The sequence below is a fragment of the Pseudophryne corroboree genome, chromosome 3 (assembly GCF_028390025.1).
Source record: "Pseudophryne corroboree isolate aPseCor3 chromosome 3, aPseCor3.hap2, whole genome shotgun sequence".
Taxonomy (NCBI): Eukaryota; Metazoa; Chordata; class Amphibia; order Anura; family Myobatrachidae; genus Pseudophryne; species Pseudophryne corroboree.
Window position 1 is genome coordinate 155,620,885 of NC_086446.1, and position 20,993 is coordinate 155,641,877.

At 45.5% G+C, this 20,993-nt stretch overlaps 1 protein-coding gene across 2 annotated transcripts in view; it reads left to right on the forward strand.

Annotated features, from left to right (window-relative positions):
* CNPY3 (canopy FGF signaling regulator 3) overlaps positions 1 to 20,993 on the forward strand; it is a 135,275-nt gene that overhangs the window by 85,116 nt on the left and 29,166 nt on the right. For both annotated transcript variants that reach the window (XM_063958509.1, XM_063958510.1), the window contains exon 4: positions 2,537 to 2,633. In XM_063958509.1, coding sequence (XP_063814579.1) covers positions 2,537 to 2,633 — 97 coding nt within the window. The remainder of the gene's footprint in view (positions 1 to 2,536; positions 2,634 to 20,993) is intronic.

Consider the following 20,993-nt stretch of genomic DNA (forward strand, 5'->3'; position numbering starts at 1 on the left):
GCTTCATCTCTGTTTTTCAAAAGTGTCTGTTTGGCAAAGTATTTTTTGCGGCAGAGTGTCCTAATGAACCTGTTGAGTTCAACAAACAAACTAAAGATATTTGGTGAAGCTGACGGGGAGAATTTCAAACCCTTATTGAGTAACTGTATTTCAGTCTCTGTTAGCTGCCTTGAAGAAAGATTGAATATGTTCTTTTTTTGGGTTAGGCGTCTAGTTTTCTTTAATCTCTTGTATACTTCCTTCCTACCTCCTCGTCTTCCTCGAAACTGACGTTTCTTCTCTTTCCTCTTCTTTCCCTCTGCCAATCCCTGTCTAGATCTTGGAACCTCCTCTTTCGCTGCTCTAAAAAACTCTCTGAGGAATGGGTGGAATTGAATTTGGGTCTTGCTCCTAGATCATTATTCCTAGTGGAGGAGGAGGCTAACTCTTGCGAGTCTTTAGAGGGTATATCTTTTTCACACCATTCCTGAGGATCTTTCCTAAATTGGGTTTTATTTCTATAGGTGGCTCTAGGGGTACCTCCGATTGATCTTCTCTCATCTCTCCCTTCTGCTCTCTGTCTATATCTATCAGATTCCTTGCTATCTGTAACCAATTCTCTGGAATTTTGATTCCTATTCTGTCTATATGTCCTGACATTCTCTGTCCTATAGTCTTCCACATCCCGCTGGAACTTTTTGCATTTTGTCTCCAGTATAGATTGTTCAAACTTATCTATTCTCTCCGTGACTCTGGCATCCCTTTCCTTATATTCATTACTCTGGCTATGTGCTTCTAACTTCTTTTTCAAAGATTCAATTTCTGTTTCTATGCTCCTTAGTTTCTCCGTTCTATAATCAATAACTATTCCCATGAGAGCCAAAGAACAACGATCTAATGTGGAGTCCCATTTCTTTTGGTACTCCACATTCTCTTTGAAAATAGAAGGTTTTGATAGTCTGAGACCTCTAGGGACAATTTTTCTATCTATGTACTTCTGCATATTGACAGTGTCTAGCCAGTGTTTAATTTCAGATTTAAGTAAATCTTCTAATTTAAAAAAATCACCTCTTAGTTGATCATCATAATTATCAGTTCTTGTGTTGTCAGAGTTATCCCATTTGCTGAGATAGCCCTGACGTCTTGTGAGTCTGTCCGAATAATTAGAGAAGCAGCCCATGCTGGTATACAATTTTTTGCGAATAAGCAGACCCTGTCCATATGGATTAGAATGGTGATTGCACAAGCTTATGTACAGGCTGGTCTTCTAGCTCCTGCTACTATCAAGGCCCATTCTACTCGGTCTGTTGGACCTTCTTGGGCGGCCCGCCCCTAGAACAATTGCGCAAGGCGGCTACATGGTCCTCAGTGAACACGTTCATAAGGTTCTATGCCTTTGATACTTCCACCTCCCAGGATGCTTCCTTTGGACGCTGGGTTCTTGTGCCCGCTACAGTGCATCCCCTCCCATGAGGAACTGCTTTAGGACATCCCCGATGTTATTCCCTGTGGAATACCGGTGTACCCCACTGCAGAAAAGGAGATTTATGGTAAGAACTTATCTTTGTTAAATCTCTTTCTGCGAGGTACACTGGATTCAATAGGGCGCCCCACCCTGACGCACTTAGCTTCTTTGGGTTTGTATGTCATTAGCCGCTGGTACCTTCTCCTGTCGTGAGATTGTGGTTGTCTGTGGCTACTAACTACTGTCGTCTCTTTTACCTGCTACTGCATATTGGATTGGTTAACAAAACTGAGATCCAGTGCCTGGAGGTGGGGATATAGAGGAGGCGGTGCAGTGCATCCTGGGAACAGTCAAAGCTTTAGCCTGTTGGTTCCGCGGATCAAGATCCAACTCTTCACCCCGATGTTATTCCTGGTGGAATCCAGTGTACCTCGCAGAAAGAGATTTAACAATGGTAAGTCTTACCATAAATCTCCTTTTAATGAACCATTAAACTGAAAATATGTTGACATATTTAAAAACATTGTTAATGGTATTCACAAATATTTAATTATCTTTTACCAACATGCGTACACACCGTCTGTGTGTGTCATCATGCTTGTAAAGGTCCCTGGGGTAGATGTATTAAGCCTGGAGAAGTGATAAAGCAGTGATAAGTGGAAGGTGATAACGCACCAGCCAATCAGCTGCTGTCAGTTTACATATTGGAGCTGATTGGCTGGTGCGTTATCACCTTGCACTTATCGCTGCTTTATCACTTCTCCAGGCTTAATACATCTGCCCACCTGTGCATTAACTCTACTTAAGATACATGTATTCATTGTATTACATGACTATACAACTTTATTATTATTATCCTTTATTTATATGGTGCCACAAGGGATCCGCATAACTGAGTGTTACTAATTTCACACTAATTAGCTCGTTAAAGCAATCCGTTATCTTCTCAGATATTCATATGGGTCTGCATAGTCAAAAGTCTTCCCTCAAGATCAGTTTTACCTCTGAAAGCTATTAGGAAATGCAGCTTGTAATGTAGGTTTATCTGCACTTTACTTACAAGATTCATCAGCAGCCATTAATTATCCCCAGGGATATCCGCCTGATTGATGTCACTGAAGGCCTCTGTCAGAGACTGTTGGACTACAACCTTCATAAAGAACGGACTGGCAGCAATCGTTTTGCAAAGGTATTGCCCATATATAAAGGACTGTACATATACTCAGAAATTAAAGTGATCTGCCCATTGTCTCTGAAGACTACTTTAATTTGTTAGAACAGGGATTCATAGCTAATTTGTTGGGATCCAGAACATGATTCTCCAAGCCATTGAGAGTGGGTCTATTTGCCTGACCCATTTGTAGTATAGACTAATATGCTATTAACCACAATATAATATTTTTACATGAGTGATGTCTGACTGGTTGTGGACTGTAATCTCTGACTAAAGTTCTGGTGAGGGCACAGAACCGTATATATAGGCAGCACTACACACTGAAGAAGTTAACATGTTTACTTCCTTCACGAACTCGTTATGGAGCTCAACAGAGGCCACCGGAGAGCCATTATCATCTACGACGAGAGTTTGGGGAGAAAGCACCATACAGAACCACTGTGGTTGGATGGTTTACAGAATTTTGGTGCAGAAGACGGTCCCTGGAAGAAGAGGAGTGATGCAGCCAACCTGTGTCCGCCATCACTAAGGACAACGTTGCTGCCATGAGGGCCATAGTTGAGATAGGCATCTCAATGGGATCCATCTGCTTAATGTTCCACACAGAGCTTGGCCTGAGCAAGGTTTCTGCACACTGGTTGCCCCATCAGCTGACTCGAGAGCAGAAGGAGGCTCGGGCAACTTGGTGCCACAACATCCTGGCCAGGTTTAATATTGGTCTCTCAAACTCTGGGGTCTATTCATGAAGCAGTAAAAAGTGTGGAGAAGTGAGCCAGTGGAGAAGTTGCCCATGGCAACCAATCAGCATTGAAGTAACATTTATAATTTGCATACTGTACGATTGTATGTAGCAGCTGATTGGTTGCCATGGGCAACTTCTCCACAGGCTCGCTTCTCTACTCCTTTTTTCTCTAACGTCCTAAGTGGATGCTGGGGACTCCATAAGGACCATGGGGAATAGCGGCTCCGCAGGAGACTGGGCACAAAAGTAAAAGCTTTAGGACTACCTGGTGTGCACTGGCTCCTCCCCCTATGACCCTCCTCCAAGCCTCAGTTAGATTTTTGTGCCCGAACGAGAAGGGTGCACACTAGGTGGCTCTCCTGAGCTGCTTAGTGAAAAGTTTAGTTTTAGGTTTTTTATTTTCAGTGAGACCTGCTGGCAACAGGCTCACTGCACCGAGGGACTAAGGGGAGAAGAAGCGAACTCACCTGCGTGCAGAGTGGATTGGGCTTCTTAGGCTACTGGACATTAGCTCCAGAGGGACGATCACAGGCCCAGCCATGGATGGGTCCCAGAGCCGCGCCGCCGGCCCCCTTACAGAGCCAGAAGACTGAAGAGGTCCGGGAAATCGGCGGCAGAAGACGTCCTGTCTTCAATAAGGTAGCGCACAGCACCGCAGCTGTGCGCCATTGCTCTCAGCACACTTCACACTCCGGTCACTGAGGGTGCAGGGCGCTGGGGGGGGGCGCCCTGAGACGCAATAAAAGCACCTTAGATGGCTAAAAATACATCACATATAGCTCCTGGGCTATATGGATGCATTTAACCCCTGCCAGTTTTTCCTTAAAAAAGTGGGAGAAAGGCCGCCGAGAAGGGGGCGGGGCCTATCTCCTCAGCACACAAGCGCCATTTTCCCTCACAGCTCCGTTGGAGGGAAGCTCCCTGGCTCTCCCCTGCAGTCCTGCACTACAGAAACAGGGTAAAACAAGAGAGGGGGGGGCACTAAATTTGGCAGATTAATAATACAGCAGCTTTATAAGGGAAAAACACTTATATAAGGTTATCCCTGTGTATATATATATATATATATAGCGCTCTGGTGTGTGCTGGCAAACTCTCCCTCTGTCTCCCCAAAGGGCTAGTGGGGTCCTGTCCTCTATCAGAGCATTCCCTGTGTGTGTGCTGTGTGTCGGTACGTTGTGTCGACATGTATGAGGAGGAAAATGGTATGGAGGCGGAGCAATTGCCTGTAATAGTGATGTCACCCCCTAGGGAGTCGACACCTGACTGGATGGTCGTATGGAAGGAATTACGTGATAGCGTCAGCACTTTACAAAAGACTGTTGACGACATGAGACAGCCGGAAAAACAGTTAATACCTGTCCAGGCGTCTCAAACACCGTCAGGGGCTCTAAAGCGCCCGTTACCTCAGATGGTCGACACAGACCCAGACACGGACACTGACTCCAGTGTCGACGGTGAGAAAACAAACGTATTTTCCAATAGGGCCACACGTTACATGATCACGGCAATGAAGGAGGTTTTGAACATTTCTGATACTACAAGTACCACAAAAAAGGGTATTATGTGGGGTGTGAAAAAACTACCCGTAGTTTTTCCTGAATCAGATGAATTAAATGAGGTGTGTGATGAAGCGTGGGTTTCCCCCGATAAAAAACTGCTAATTTCTAAAAAATTATTGGCATTATACCCTTTCCCGCCAGAGGTTAGGGCGCGTTGGGAAACACCCCCTAGGGTAGATAAGGCGCTCACACGCTTATCAAAACAAGTGGCGTTACCGTCTCCGGATACGGCCGCCCTCAAGGAGCCAGCTGATAGAAAGCTGGAAAATATCCTAAAAAGTATATACACACATACTGGTGTTATACTGAGACCAGCAATCGCCTCAGCCTGAATGTGCAGTGCTGGGGTGGCTTGGTCGGATTCCCTGACTGAAAATATTGATACCCTGGACAGGGACAGTATATTATTGACTATAGAGCATTTAAAGGATGCATTTCTATATATGCGAGATGCACAGAGGGATATTTGCACTCTGGCATCAAGAGTAAGTGCGCTGTCCATTTCTGCCAGAAGAGGGTTATGGACGCGACAGTGGTCAGGTGATGCGGATTCCAAACGGCATATGGAAGTATTGCCGTATAAAGGGGAGGAGTTATTTGGGGTCGGTCTATCGGACCTGGTGGCCACGGCAACGGCTGGGAAATCCACCTTTTTACCCCAGGTCACCTCTCAGCAGAAAAAGACACCGTCTTTTCAGGCTCAATCCTTTCGTCCCCATAAGGGCAAGCGGGCAAAAGGCCACTCATATCTGCCCCGGGGCAGAGGAAGGGGAAAAAGACTGCAGCAGGCAGCCTCTTCCCAGGAACAGAAGCCCTCCCCCGCTTCTGCCAAGTCCTCAGCATGACGCTGGGGCCTTACAAGCGGACTCAGGTACGGTGGGGGGTCGTCTCAAGAATTTCAGCGCGCAGTGGGCTCACTCGCAAGTGGACCCCTGGATCCTGCAGGTAGTATCTCAGGGGTACAAATTGGAATTCGAGACGTCTCCCCCTCGCCGGTTCCTGAAGTCTGCTTTACCAACGTCTCCCTCCGACAGGGAGGCGGTATTGGAAGCCATTCACAAGCTGTATTCCCAGCAGGTGATAATCAAGGTACCCCTCCTACAACAGGGAAAGGGGTATTATTCCACGCTGTTTGTGGTACCGAAGCCGGACGGCTCGGTGAGACCTATTTTAAATCTGAAATCCTTGAACACTTACATACAAAGGTTCAAATTCAAGATGGAGTCACTCAGAGCAGTGATAGCGAACCTGGAAGAAGGGGACTATATGGTGTCTCTGGACATCAAGGATGCTTACCTCCATGTCCCAATTTGCCCTTCTCACCAAGGGTACCTCAGGTTTGTGGTACAGAACTGTCACTATCAGTTTCAGACGCTGCCGTTTGGATTGTCCACGGCACCCCGGGTCTTTACCAAGGTAATGGCCGAAATGATGATTCTTCTTCGAAGAAAAGGCGTCTTAATTATCCCTTACTTGGACGATCTCCTGTTAAGGGCAAGGTCCAGGGAACAGTTAGAGGTCGGAGTAGCACTATCTCAAGTAGTGCTACGACAGCACGGGTGGATTCTAAATATTCCAAAATCGCAGCTGATTCCGACGACACGTCTGCTATTCCTAGGGATGATTCTGGACACAGTCCAGAAAAAGGTGTTTCTCCCGGAGGAGAAAGCCAGGGAGTTATCCGAGCTAGTCAGGAACCTCCTAAAACCAGGCCAAGTGTCAGTGCATCAATGCACAAGGGTCCTGGGAAAAATGGTGGCTTCTTACGAAGCGATTCCATTCGGCAGATTCCACGCAAGAACTTTTCAGTGGGATCTGCTGGACAAATGGTCCGGATCGCATCTTCAGATGCATCAGCGGATAACCCTGTCTCCAAGGACAAGGGTGTCTCTCCTGTGGTGGTTGCAGAGTGCTCATCTTCTAGAGGGCCGCAGATTCGGCATTCAGGACTGGGTCCTGGTGACCACGGATGCCAGCCTGAGAGGCTGGGGAGCAGTCACACAGGGAAGAAATTTCCAGGGCTTGTGGTCAAGCCTGGAGACATCACTTCACTTAAATATCCTGGAGCTAAGAGCCATCTACAATGCTCTGAGCCTAGCAAGACCTCTGCTTCAAGGTCAGCCGGTGCTGATCCAGTCGGACAACATCACGGCAGTCGCCCACGTAAACAGACAGGGCGGCACAAGAAGCAGGAGGGCAATGACAGAAGTTGCAAGGATTCTTCGCTGGGCAGAAAATCATGTGATAGCACTGTCAGCAGTGTTCATTCCGGGTGTGGACAACTGGGAAGCAGACTTCCTCAGCAGACACGACCTCCACCCGGGGGAGTGGGGACTTCACCCAGAAGTCTTCCACATGATTGTGAACCGTTGGGAAAAACCAAAGGTGGACATGATGGCGTCCCGCCTCAACAAAAAACTAGACAGATATTGCGCCAGGTCAAGGGACCCTCAGGCAATAGCTGTGGACGCTCTGGTAACACCATGGGTGTACCAGTCAGTGTATGTGTTCCCTCCTCTGCTTCTCATACCCAAGGTACTGAGGATCATAAGAAGGAGAGGAGTAAGGACTATACTCGTGGCTCCGGATTGGCAAAGAAGGACTTGGTACCCGGAACTTCAAGAGATGCTCACAGAGGACCCGTGGCCTCTACCTCTAAGAAAGGACCTGCTCCAGCAGGGACCCTGTCTCTTCCAAGACTTACCGCGGCTGCGTTTGACGGCATGGCGGTTGAACGCCGGATCCTGAAGGAAAAAGGCATTCCGGATGAAGTCATCCCTACCCTGATCAAAGCCAGGAAGGATGTAACCGTACAACATTATCACCGTATTTGGCGTAAATATGTTGCGTGGTGCGAGGCCAGGAAGGCCCCTACAGAGGAATTTCAACTGGGTCGTTTCCTGCATTTCCTACAAACAGGACTGTCTATGGGCCTAAAATTAGGGTCCATTAAGGTTCAGATTTCGGCCCTGTCGATTTTCTTCCAAAAAGAACTGGTTTCAGTTCCTGAAGTACAGACGTTTGTCAAGGGGGTACTGCATATACAACCTCCTTTTGTGCCTCCAGTGGCACCTTGGGATCTAAATGTAGTTTTGGGATTCCTAAAATCACATTGGTTTGAACCACTTTCCACTGTGGACTTAAAATATCTCACATGGAAGGTGGTAATGCTATTAGCCCTGGCTTCAGCCAGGCGTGTCTCAGAATTGGCGGCTTTATCCTATAAAAGCCCTTACCTAATTTTTCATACGGACAGGGCAGAATTGAGGACTCGTCCTCAATTTCTCCCTAAGGTGGTTTCAGCATTTCACTTGAACCAGCCTATTGTGGTGCCTGCGGCTACTAGGGACTTGGAGGACTCCAAGTTGCTGGACGTAGTCAGGGCCCTGAAAATATATGTTTCCAGGACGGCTGGAGTCAGAAAATCTGACTCGCTATTTATCCTGTATGCACCCAACAAGCTGGGTGCTCCTGCTTCTAAGCAGACTATTGCTCGCTGGATTTGTAGTACAATTCAGCTTGCACATTCTGTGGCAGGCCTGCCACAGCCAAAATCTGTAAATGCCCATTCCACAAGAAAGGTGGGCTCATCTTGGGCGGCTGCCCGAGGGGTCTCGGCTTTACAACTTTGCCGAGCAGCTACTTGGTCAGGGGCAAACACGTTTGCTAAATTCTACAAATTTGATACCCTGGCTGAGGAGGACCTGGAGTTCTCTCATTCGGTGCTGCAGAGTCATCCGCACTCTCCCGCCCGTTTGGGAGCTTTGGTATAATCCCCATGGTCCTTACGGAGTCCCCAGCATCCACTTAGGACGTTAGAGAAAATAAGAATTTACTTACCGATAATTCTATTTCTCATAGTCCGTAGTGGATGCTGGGCGCCCATCCCAAGTGCGGATTGTCTGCAATACTTGTACATAGTTATTGTTACAAAAATCGGGTTATTATTGTTGTGAGCCATCTTTTCAGAGGCTCCTCTGTTATCATGCTGTTAACTGGGTTCAGATCACAGGTTGTACGGTGTGATTGGTGTGGCTGGTATGAGTCTTACCCGAGATTCAATATCCTTCCTTATTGTGTACGCTCGTCCGGGCACAGTATCCTAACTGAGGCTTGGAGGAGGGTCATAGGGGGAGGAGCCAGTGCACACCAGGTAGTCCTAAAGCTTTTACTTTTGTGCCCAGTCTCCTGCGGAGCCGCTATTCCCCATGGTCCTTACAGAGTCCCCAGCATCCACTACGGACTATGAGAAATAGAATTATCGGTAAGTAAATTCTTATTTTTTTTTTTTTTTTTTTCACTGCTTCATGAATAGTCCCCTCTGTCTGGGAGATTATCAGTTGCAATGAATCCTGAGTCTATAGTTTCGACCACTAAACCACAGAATGCAAGATGATATAGGTGCTATTTAAAAATAAATATTAAATGTATGTGGCTCCGGTAAAAAAAAAAAAAAAAACAGTAAATGTTTACAACCCTTTTAGGGTTATATTTGGGGAGAGATGCTTTGAGATTATTGCAAGAAACCGTTCAGTTTCACCAGTCCCTATCTTACCCTAACTCTACCGTTGCTCCTTTGGCGGGAGTTGCGTCTAGCAGTGATCAGCAGTTGGAGATGACGTCACCGCTGGTCCCAAGTGTAAAGCTTCGTGCAGTGGCTGGTCTCTGCATGCTGTAGCTTCCAATTCATTTCATGCCCTGGGGCACTTTGACAAGGGTGCTTTGCACTTGCGCCGTTGTGGATTTTATAGCACTAATTTTTTCTCTTTTATTTACAAAACCTAAAAAACATTATTTCTCTAGCATCCATAAGGGATATTGGGGGAAACTAGTACGATGGCGTATAGATGGGGTCCAAAGGAGCCAGTGCACTTTAAATTTCTTCAACTGGGTGTGCTAGCTCCTCCCCTCTATGCCCCCTCCCAAAGGCAGTTCAGAAAAACATACCCTCAGGAGTGGATGCACATCTCTGCAGCTCCAGAGAGTTTTCTTCAATTTCATTTTAAACTTTTATTATTTTCGCTATGCTGTCTGGGCAACAGCATACCTGCGCCGCGGTAGTTGGGGGGGGGGGGGGGGCAGAGCCACTTCCCCCGCTGCAGGACCACTGTCCTGAGGGGTTGCTGTTCAGCGGGGCAATGCGCCTTGGCTGTCACAGCCGCAGCACCCCGCACACCCCTGATGCTACCTGAAGGTGACATTGATGGTGAGTACAAACCAGGGGAGTCCCCCGGTTCAAAGTGCAGCTGACCACGGGCGCGGCATATGGTACCCTCCCTGGGGGGGTCCCGCTAAGTTCCCCCGTGTAGAACTGGCACAAAAGGGCTTGACTAGCACTTGTGTGATGTTTTAAGCTCAAAAGGAGACTTTTGCCAGTATAATAAATGAAATGTATGTAACTCCGGCGCCATAGGAGGGGGCAGAGCTACCTCAGAGCGGGACCTGAGGCGTTTTGGCGCCTTCCTCTGCTTACTGCAGCACAGACAGCACACACAGCGCTTCCTGATCCTCAGACACACTGGAAATCTGGTACAGGGTGTAGCAAAGGGGGAGAGCCGCTATCCTGATCCTCTGTAGGACTTAAATTGTTAGTGTTTACTGTGTTTAGGAAGCTGACAGCCTCACTGGGGCTGTGCAGCTCAGGGTGTGCTGGTGTCCTCTCTCATATGTGTCTCCTCTCACATACAGTAGGGCTGGTTTGCATTCTAACTGTCTCTGTGTATGTGTATGTTATTGTGCTTACTGTGAACAAGCTGTGCAGTGTATGTCACACCAGATTCTCTACATTATCGTAATGATTCTGTTTCCTGGGAACAATGCAGTTAATCTTCACAAACCAGTGAAGGGGCTGGGGGAGAGGGTCCAGAGCCCCACTGGTTAGGGTCTCTTAAGACTATGAAGTCAGATATGTCTTCCCAGCTCACTGCTAACATGCAGAAGACTCAGCTACTGCAACAAGCTGTTGCAGATTTAGCTGCTAGTGCAGAAGCACAGCCCCCCCCCCCCCCTCTCTCATGCAGGTCCACAGAAGCGTGGTTTACCTGCTCTGCTATCAGATTCAGATGATGATATTCAAGATGATGGGGATGACCTGGATCCCATTAGTGTGGATCCTGATTCTACTCGGGGTACTGAACCCCTCATTTTGGCTATAAGGGAGGTGTTAAAGCTCCCTCTAGAGGACACTGCATCACAGCAGTCGTTTTTCTTTGAACAAAACAAGTCCAATGTCTCTTTTCCTGATTCTCCAGAGTTAGATGACTTATTCAAACAGGCCTGGAAAAATCCAGACAAAAAATTCCAAGTGTACAAAAAAATTGTGCACACTTTCCCATTTGCTCCTCAAGGTTGAAAATTTTGGGAGGAACCCCCTGGGGTAGATGTCTCAGTCTTTCGCCTATCTAAGAAGGCGTTGCTGCATGCCCCGAGCTCCTTTACTGTGAAGGATCCTGGGGATCGAAAGATAGACTACCCTAAAATCTATATACACTGCAGCCAGCCTTTCACAAAGACCGGTCATAGCGGGTTGCTGCATGCATTACTCATGCTATTCATTCTTGGGCCACGCAAATTCAGGGGGATATGCCCTTAGTTACTATGCTAACCCTTCTGAAGCACATTCAGGACAGTACCCGTGTCCTCTGTGATTCCCTCAAGGAGAAAGGGAACATTATTGCTCGGACATATGCCATGGCGGTGTCGGCGCGCAGGGCCTTGTGGTTGTGTCAGTGGATTGCGGACGCAGAATCCAAACGTAATGTGGAATCCCTCCCCTTTTCTGGGGAATGGCTATTTGGGGTTGACCTGGATGCATGGATTTCCAAAGTTACAGCTGGGACATCAACGTTTCTTCCCTCTGGGGCCCCACTGGCGAGACGCTCCTATCCGGTACCATCTGTCCAGTCCTTTCGGTCTCGCACATTTCGGGTCTCCAATAGAGGCACCAGAGGTAAGTCCAGAAAACCTGCAAGTACCAGTTCTCAGGAACAGTCCACTGGTTCAAATTGGGATCCCTGCGAGCAATGATTGCAGGCCTGGAAGAACAGGAATTTATGGTGTCCTTGGATATCAAGGACGCCTATCTCCATATTCCGAGTTGTCCTCTTCATCAGGCGTACCCACGGTTTGCCCTGCTGGACAATCACTTCCAATTCCAGGCACTGCCCTTCGGCCTGTCAACAGCCCCGAGGGTATTCACGAAGGTAATGGCGGAGATGATGCTTCAACTCCGGGTCCAGGACGATCTTCTGATAAAGGAAAGATCCAGGGAATTTTTGTTGCGCCATATCGACCGCACCATCAGTCTCCTGTCTGACCATGGGTGGATCTTCAACTTACAGAAGTCCCACCTGGAGCCAAATCAGAGGCTCCTGTTCCTGGGGATGTTGCTGGATACTGTGACCCAGAAGGTGTTTCTACCAGAGGACAAGGCGACAACACTTCAGGAGGTGGTCCGCATGGTGCTCCGACCTACTCGAGTGTCCGTACATCTCTGCATAAGATTGTTGGGAAAGATGGTTGCCTCATACGTGGCAATCCAGTATGGGAGGTATCATGCCAGAACGTTTCAGTTGGATCTCCTGAGCAAGTGGTCCTGATCACATCTCCAGATGCACCGGATGATTCAGCTGTCACATCAGGCAAGGATTTCCCTCCTGTGGTGACTACAGTCCTCCAATCTCCTGGAGGGCAGGAGTTTCGGGATTCAAGATTGGACCCTCCTCACGACGGATGCGAGTCTGAGAAGATGGGAGCTGTCACCCATTGGGCACAGTTCCAGGGCAGGTGGTCAGCCCACGAAAGCCTCCTTCCAATCAACATTCTGGAACTTCGGGCAATCTACAATGCTCTGCTTCAAGCCTCTCCTCTACTCAAGGATCACGTGATCCAGGTACAGTCGCACAACGCCACGGCGGTGGCATATATCAATCGACAAGGCGGGACAAAAAGCAGAGCCTGCATGCAAGAGGTGTCAAAGATACTCCTCTGGGCAGAAAGAAATGCAAGAGCCATGTCAGCAATCTTCATTCCGGGTGTGGACAACTGGGAGGCGGACTTCCTGAGGCATCACAATCTCCACCCGGGGGAGTGGGGGCTCCACCACCTGGTGTTCCAGCAGATCATAGACCGGTGGGGTTGCCTACAAATAGACATGTCTTCTCTTCTCAACAAGAAACTTCCCTGGTATTGCTCGCGGACCAGGAACCCTCAGGCGAGGGCAGTGGACGCACTGGCGTCGCCTTGGTCATGCCGGCTGGTCTAGCTGTTTCCTCCGATCCCATTGCTCCCAAGAGTGCTAAAGCGAATCAGGAATCAAGGTGTCCAGGCAATTCTAATTGCCCTGGATTGGCCTTGGAGGGCGTGGTACGCGGATCTTCTGGACATGTCCGTCGAAGACCCTTGGCCTCTACCACGCAGAAGAAATCTTCTTTAACAAGGACCGTTCGTCTACCTGGACTTAAGGTGACTTTGTTTGACGGCATGGAGGTTGAGCGGAACATCCTAGCTCACAAAGGCCTTTCCAGGAAGGTTATTGCAACTATGGTTCAGGCCAGGAAACCTGTGACATCAAAACACTATCCTATCTGGAGGAGATATGTCTCTTGGTGCGAGGAACGCACGTATCCGCCTGCAGAGTTTCACTTGGGACGTTTCCTGCAGGCTGGTGTGGATAAGGGCTTGCGTCTGGGTTCCATTAAGGTCCAGATTTCAGCTCTCTCCATTTTCTTTCAGAAGAAACTGGCAGTGTTGCCAGAAGTTCAGACCTTCTTGCAAGGGGTACTCCACATACAACCTTCCTTTGTGCCGCCTACGAAACCCTGTGATTTGGATGTAGTGATGACATTTTTACAGTCCTCCTGGTTTTAACGTCTGATGACGGTAGGAGACAAGTACCTCACGTGGAAGATGGTGATGTTACTGGCCCTGGCTTCTGCTCAACGTGTTTCAGAATTGGGGGCCTTATCATGTAAAAGTCCCTACTTGGTCTTTTACGAGGACAGAGCGGAGCTTTGGACTAGACAGCAGTTCCTGCCAAAGGTTGTTTCTGCGTTTCATCTGAATCAACCTATTGTGGTTCCGTCCAGTTCTGACGCTTCTGCTCCTCCGGAGGCATTGGATGCTGTGCGTGCCGTGAAGATGTATGTCAAGCGTACAGCTCGGGTCAGAAAGACTGATTCCTTGTTCGTTCGCTATGATGTGCAGAAGAAGGATTGCTCTGCTTCAAAGCAGTCCATTGCTCATTGTATTAGGCTTACTATCCAACAGACCTATGTGTCCACAGCCTTACCTGTTCCTATGTCTCTGAAGGCCCACTCTACTAGATCAGTGGGCTCTTCCTGGGCGGCTGCCCGTGGAGTCTCGGCCTTGCAACTATGCCGAGCTGCTACCTGGTTTGGGAAGAACACTTTAGTGAAGTTCTACATATTTGATACCCTGGCCAAAGAGTATACCCAGTTTGGGCAGGCAGTTCTGTTATTGGTTTGGTGCTTTTGTTTTTCATTTTACATGCTTTACAGTTCAGACACTTTGTTCTTTTCTGTATCTTCAGTTTCTGATCTTGTGTAACTTCTAACTAATTCTTGTTTCAGATTTTTTGCTCTTTTGTAAATAAATTTACATTTTTTTGTTAATGATAGAGTTTAAGTCATTATCCAGCAGCAGGATGTTCGAATGTTTATTTAATATTGTCTCCATGATTTCATGATTGCTGTTGTACTGTGTGATAAAAGCCAAGGTGTGGTTGCCTTTTTTGCCAGGACTTTTTGTAGTTTATAAGTTTGTTACAGTTGAATTTTGTTGTTTTTTTCAACTTGTTCCTCCAGGAGTTTATTGTTATACACCTTTTCCAGAAATTTTTCTTTTATTTCTCTACTTTATTTCTTGAAGTTTGCTTCTTCTGTACATTTGCGTCTGACTGTCCTGGGCCTCCTGGAATGTTCCTTAGCCATGACCTGTGGTCAGCGGCGGATTGGCCATAGGACTCACCAGGCAGATTCCTGGTAGGCTGACGAGTCTGTGGGTTGTGTTTTGTGTGTTGTCATGTGGCCCAACTCCCCACATGATAGACAGCCCACTGCACTCAGTACACTGCGTTGTCCCCATTCATTTTGCAGTACAGCAACTCTGCCATCCCTATCCAGTGATGCTGCCATGGCTACACGGTATGTAATACCTCTGGTGCTGCCCATGTTGGGCCACTTCTACAAAATTTTACAGGGCCACTTTTAATTCCCAATCCGCCCCTGCCTGTGGTGATTGTTTGATATATTGTAACAAGTTAGTGGCGGTTACTTCTTTCCGAGACGCATCTCCCGTCAACGGTGGAGTTAGGGTTGCAGGCTCATTCTAGCAGGTCGCTCACTTGAGCGCTGTGTGAAGTGAGCGCCCCCCGTCATCGTCCCTTCCCCCCGCTCAGCACACCTCGCGCTGTGCTGAGCGGGGGGAGAGATGTATGGTGAGCATTCTGTGAGAGATCGCTCAGCACACATCTCTTTAGTGTGTACCCCCCTTAAGATAGGGACAGGTGAAACTGAACTGTTTCTTGCAATAATCTCCCAGCGACTCTTCCCAAATATAACCTGAAATGGCTGTAAACATTTACTGTTTTCTTTTTTACAGGTGCCACATATATTCAATATTTACTTATTTTTGAAATAGCGCTTATATCATCTTAAATAATTATTCTTTCTAAATGGGCTGCTGCTTTTTAAAATTCACAGCGCAGAGATAAAATACATACTAAACCACAGAAGTTCCCACGTGTGTGCAGCATAGCCGAGCAGATGGTGGCTGTGTTTATGGCCCAGACTGGTCATGTAGCTAGCGTACCACTCATGCAGCATGCACATTCACTGGGGACTGGTACGCCAACCAATCCCTTTCACAAGTGCTGGAAGCAATTTCCAAGCTCTGTCCAAGAACTCGTGCTTGTGGTGCCTTTCTCCATCATGACAGTGCACCTGCCCTCAAGTGGTGGATTTTCTGGCCCATGAATGCATCCAGGAGCTTGGTCATGCACCATGCAATGCGACTTCTTCATGTTCCCACAAATCAAGCGCAAGATGTGTGGTATTCGCTTTGAGTCACTGGAAGCTGCAGTGGAGACCTTCATCCGTCATGTAGAAGACATACCTGCTTCTGACTGGTCCAGCTGTGTGTGTGTGTGTGTGTGTGTGTGTGTGTGTGTGTGTGTCTGTCTGTCTGTCTGTCTTATAAAAGATGTCTAACTTGCACTCAGACTACCAGTAGCAAATTGGAAGAAACCCCTGTTAGTGGATTCCTAAGAACCAAATATTACAAACACAGACCTATTGCGCTTAGTATATAGCCTTTAGAATACAGTATTCAGATCCTTTATTCCATATAGGATTCAGAGAATTCTCTCCATGTTATCGGTTGTTTTGTAGACCTGTGAATATACCCTTACACCAAAAAGATCACCCAAAAAGTGGGCAAAGGCCAAAATTAGATGAGATACCAAATGAGCTTTTTATTAAAAGACACATGCACAGTTAAAATAACATCTCAATACAGTCCAGGAAATCCGTCAGTTACAACAGTTGGAACAATCACCTTCACCTTTACAGGTGTGAGCTCAAAAGATGTGGTGGTGAACTGAACAAAAGACTGTAACTGATTTGACACAACGTGTTTTGTCAAGATAACTTCTTCAGGGGGTAATAAATGGTATCACAAAAAGGACAAAGAGAAGAAAAAGGAAAAAGCTTCACATAGAAGAACTTGATTACGTGCTCAGATGTTGGCCCGAAAGATACGTCCAAATATCACTTCCGGATTGGTTTCCATGAAGATACGGACATGTCTAAACAAAGGATATGCCTTTTGCCGGCCACCAGTGAAAGTTCAAACAAGGTAATTTAGATGTAATTCCTTATTGTGGCTTACACATATGATAAGATCCAGCATACATAGATCGGGATCGCATCTGAAGAATTTCCGATGTGCGGCGATGATCCGTAACCATGGCAACCAGCCGAGGAAGTTCTTCTATGTGAAAAGACTGTACTCATACTTATGTATATTAGAAAGTTTACAATATAATTTGCCCATCTGTATATAACTTGGAAAATACTTCATTATTTAAAGCATTGTAATGTGTTAAACAGATTTATTATCAAAGACCACTTTAATGAAGTAGTGTATTAAGATGATGTCATTTCCTTTTTGATGTGATTGGCTGTTCACCATTTAAATAGCTGGGTATTCCACACTCCACCCATGTCTTGAAAAAGGTCATTCAGACCAAAATGCATTGACAAGAAGGAGTGTGGACAGCCAGCATTTTTCTTCCATCCACGCAACACCGCTAACTCTGGATCAGGTAATCTCTAGATGAAATTTTTTTTTTTTTTTTTTTTTGAGATATACCCCAGAGATTTAGCTTGGATGGTTTTGGTTTTAATTTTTTTTTGTAACTTGGTTTTTTCATTTTTGGAAATTTTATTGCGTCACTGTCATATTGGATCCTTCCCCTACCGATTGGGGCTTTTTTTGTACAATAAATTTTTACGGTTTTAAGAAAATCCTGGTCCTTTTGATATGAGAGGAAGTCTGAACGTGAAAGAAACCTTGATGGGCTTTGTAAACCTCGTTTGACACTGTGAGTAGGGTACGCATTCTACATCTTCAATATAAGAACATAGAAACCACTTAATCTTTGTGAGTGGGGTACGCTTATCTCTCTATAAATTACAAGATATATATTAATAAGTACGTCATTTCATAGTCATTGTGTGACCTGCAAGGTTGTGAAAACTATACTACACATTGGGAAATTGTTCTTTCTGTTTTGGGTATACGTGGACCAAAAAATCCGGTTTGGAGGACAGTTCTCAAACTTCACAAGAAAGATACCTTGATGAGCTTCATACTGTTAACGATATTGTGAGTGGGGTACGCCATCCTTTATTGATTTAAAGATACCTTTATAGATTTACTCCACATCATTTGCATAGTGAATGGGGTACGCCTTGGTTGATATTCTAAAAAAAACACAATAAATAGGGTTACACTGTGATGTTAAAACCTGAAATAAAGCACGAGAAAAATAGTTTATTTTCACTTAAAACTGTATTACACTATATATGCTTTTTCTTTTTTTCATGTATTGCACTTTCCTGAGCTAAAATCAAGCACACAGCTGTCTGACGGAAGGACATTGAAATCTTTTGAATAGTGACTGCACTGCATTGTTTTTCATTACTGAATATAAGCGCCCAGGGTTGTATACCTCTCAAGAATTTGTGTAGGTTCCTTATAGTAAGCCTGCAGCCTCCAAGACAATTCCACACAGCAACCAGGTTCAGAATCTGGTTGCTGTGTGGAATTTTCTTGGAGGCTGCAGGCTTAATATAAGGACCCTGCCCAGAAATATCTCTATACAGAAACTGCCAACAGGTTCTACATTTATGAGAAAAGGCTCTAAGTTATTGGGTGTCATCGCCATTTAATCAATTGGGATTGACTCAATCAAAAATCAAATCTTAATCTATATATGTATGGAATATGGCTATTCGTGAAGCTTTTTCCTTTTTCTTCTCTTAGTCCTTTTTGTGATACCTTTTATTAACCCCTGAAGAAGTCATCTTGACGAAATGCTTTTGGTCAAATCCGTTACGGTCTTCTGTTCAGTTCACTACCACATCTTTTGAGCTCACACCTGTAAAGGTGAAGGTGATTGTTCCAACTGTTGTAACTGATGGATTTCCTGGACTGTATTGAGATGTTATTTTAACTGTGCATGTGTCTTTTCATAAAAAGCTCATTTGGTATCTCATCTAATTTTGGCGTTTGCCCATTTTTTGGGTGATCTTTTTGGTGTAAGGTCTACAAAACAACCGATAACATGGAGAGAATTCTCTGAATCCTATATGGAATAAAGGATCTGAATACAACTGTATTCTAAAGGCTATATACTAAGCGCAATTGGTCTGTGTTTGTAATATATATATGTGTGTATGCGTGTGTGTATATATATATATATATATATATATATATATATATATATATATATATATATATATATATAAACACAGAAGTATCCTTATCTCGCGCCAACTCAAGAGCGACACACTGGGAGAGGTCTTTGTTGGGAGACCTCAGGAACATACAAAGAAAAACACAGATTCCCAAGTGCGCTAGTGATGTATTCAGGCTCTTAGCCAGAGTGGTAATTCTTTTTGGATATAGAAATCTATAGAATAATAATGTTTTTGTAAATACTGCCTTAAAACTAATTAAGCATGATTCCTTAAAGGCCGTCTAGGAAATACTCTTGATTATAGTCCGTTGGAAATGCCGACAACTGTATGCCGGCGTTTTTGCAAACTGCTAAAGTATGGTCTCCAGTTCTTATAATCAAGGATAAGGTCAAGGTTTGGGGAAGTCACATCTTTTATATTCCTGTGATTGTCAGACCAGCTATTTGAGTTTTGAATTTCATGTGAGTCAACATTTGAACCAACAATAACCTTGATTATAAGAACTGGAGACCATACTTTAGCAGTTTGCAAAAACGCCGGCATACAGTTGTCGGCATTTCCAACGGACTATAATCAAGAGTATTTCCTAGACGGCCTTTAAGGAATCATGCTTAATTAGTTTTAAGGCAGTATTTACAAAAACATTATTATTCTATAGATTTCTATATCCAAAAAGAATTACCACTCTGGCTAGGAGCCTGAATATAGGAATTCCATCTACTAAATCCTGATAAAGGAGACTGTATTAATTCCCATTTGAGGTTACGTTTTGCCATATAAACCCATCGAGAGTGAATTAGCCTTTTTTCCTATATGCGTTGCCCCTGATGAAGTCGATAAGACGAAACGCGTTGGGTTTGTCAGTCAGAAAATCGCACCCTAGTTTGTGAAGATACTCCCTTCGAGCTCGCACCTTGAAAAAGGTGAGGGAGTATCTAGAATCCATCTAACAAACATGTTGGTTGTGGCTGTGTTTTATTGATATAATTTTATATTGTGCATAAAAATCATATGTTATTAAAATAACCTTTTATTAATTGGCCTGTTGGCCCCTTGTTTGGGTGACTTTTTGGTGAGGGGTGTCTGTTACAGGTCCCCAGATCTAAACATCCTCCAGTTCACATTTTCTGATGAAATAAACGCTGGAAGAATTGTGTAATTACATTACATCACTAGCGCACTTGGGAATCTGTGTTTTTCTATATAATATATATATATATATATATATGTGTGTGTGTGTGTGTGTGTGTGTGTGTGTGTGTATATATATATATATATATATATGTGTATATATATATATGTGTATATGTATGTATATTAATTTGGTGTCTGTAATATTATAAGCCCATTACAAATGAAATACTGCAGATAAGAAATTCAGTAAAGCATACAATGTATATATTTTTCTCTGGCAGGGTCCACAGGTTAGCCATAGTATAACATTGGGATGTGATGACGAGACAGGGGATTTGCACCAATCGGTAGAAGCTTTCAGCCTCCCAGCATGCAACAGGCCCATCCATAGATCTCCTGGCTCAGGCAACTCAGTTTTTTGTTTGGTGCGGCAGGAGCCAGTCCATGGTCAATGGGCTGCTGGTTTTTAGCAGCCATCAGCTTTTTTTATGTTATTTTTACAGTCTTACTATTTTTTTGAGTGATCTTGTTTGAATAGCATCTTATATGCGCCTTAGAAAGAGTCGCTGCAACAACTCCCCGCCGGGTAGCGACAAGGCTTACCCATGTGTACAGTGCTGTTTCGGCGGGCGTCTGTATAGGGTGTATTAGCAAGTCCAGCAGACGTTTACCAGCTGGACTTGCTATGGCCGGTGCAATGGGGAGAAGGTAAGGCATCGGTTCCGCTTAGAGGGGGGAACAAGGACACAGCCGCACTGTTTTGGTAGGAGACTACCAAACTGTAGCTGTCTAGGTGATGCGGCTGCCACCTAGGGTGCACCAGTGCTAGGCCCTAGGGATCATAGGCTCCAGGGGTAGTATGAGGCCGCGATCCCTAGGGTTGATGTCAGCAGTGGGGAGTCAGACGCTCCCCTTGTCATCCCTCCCCCCAGTT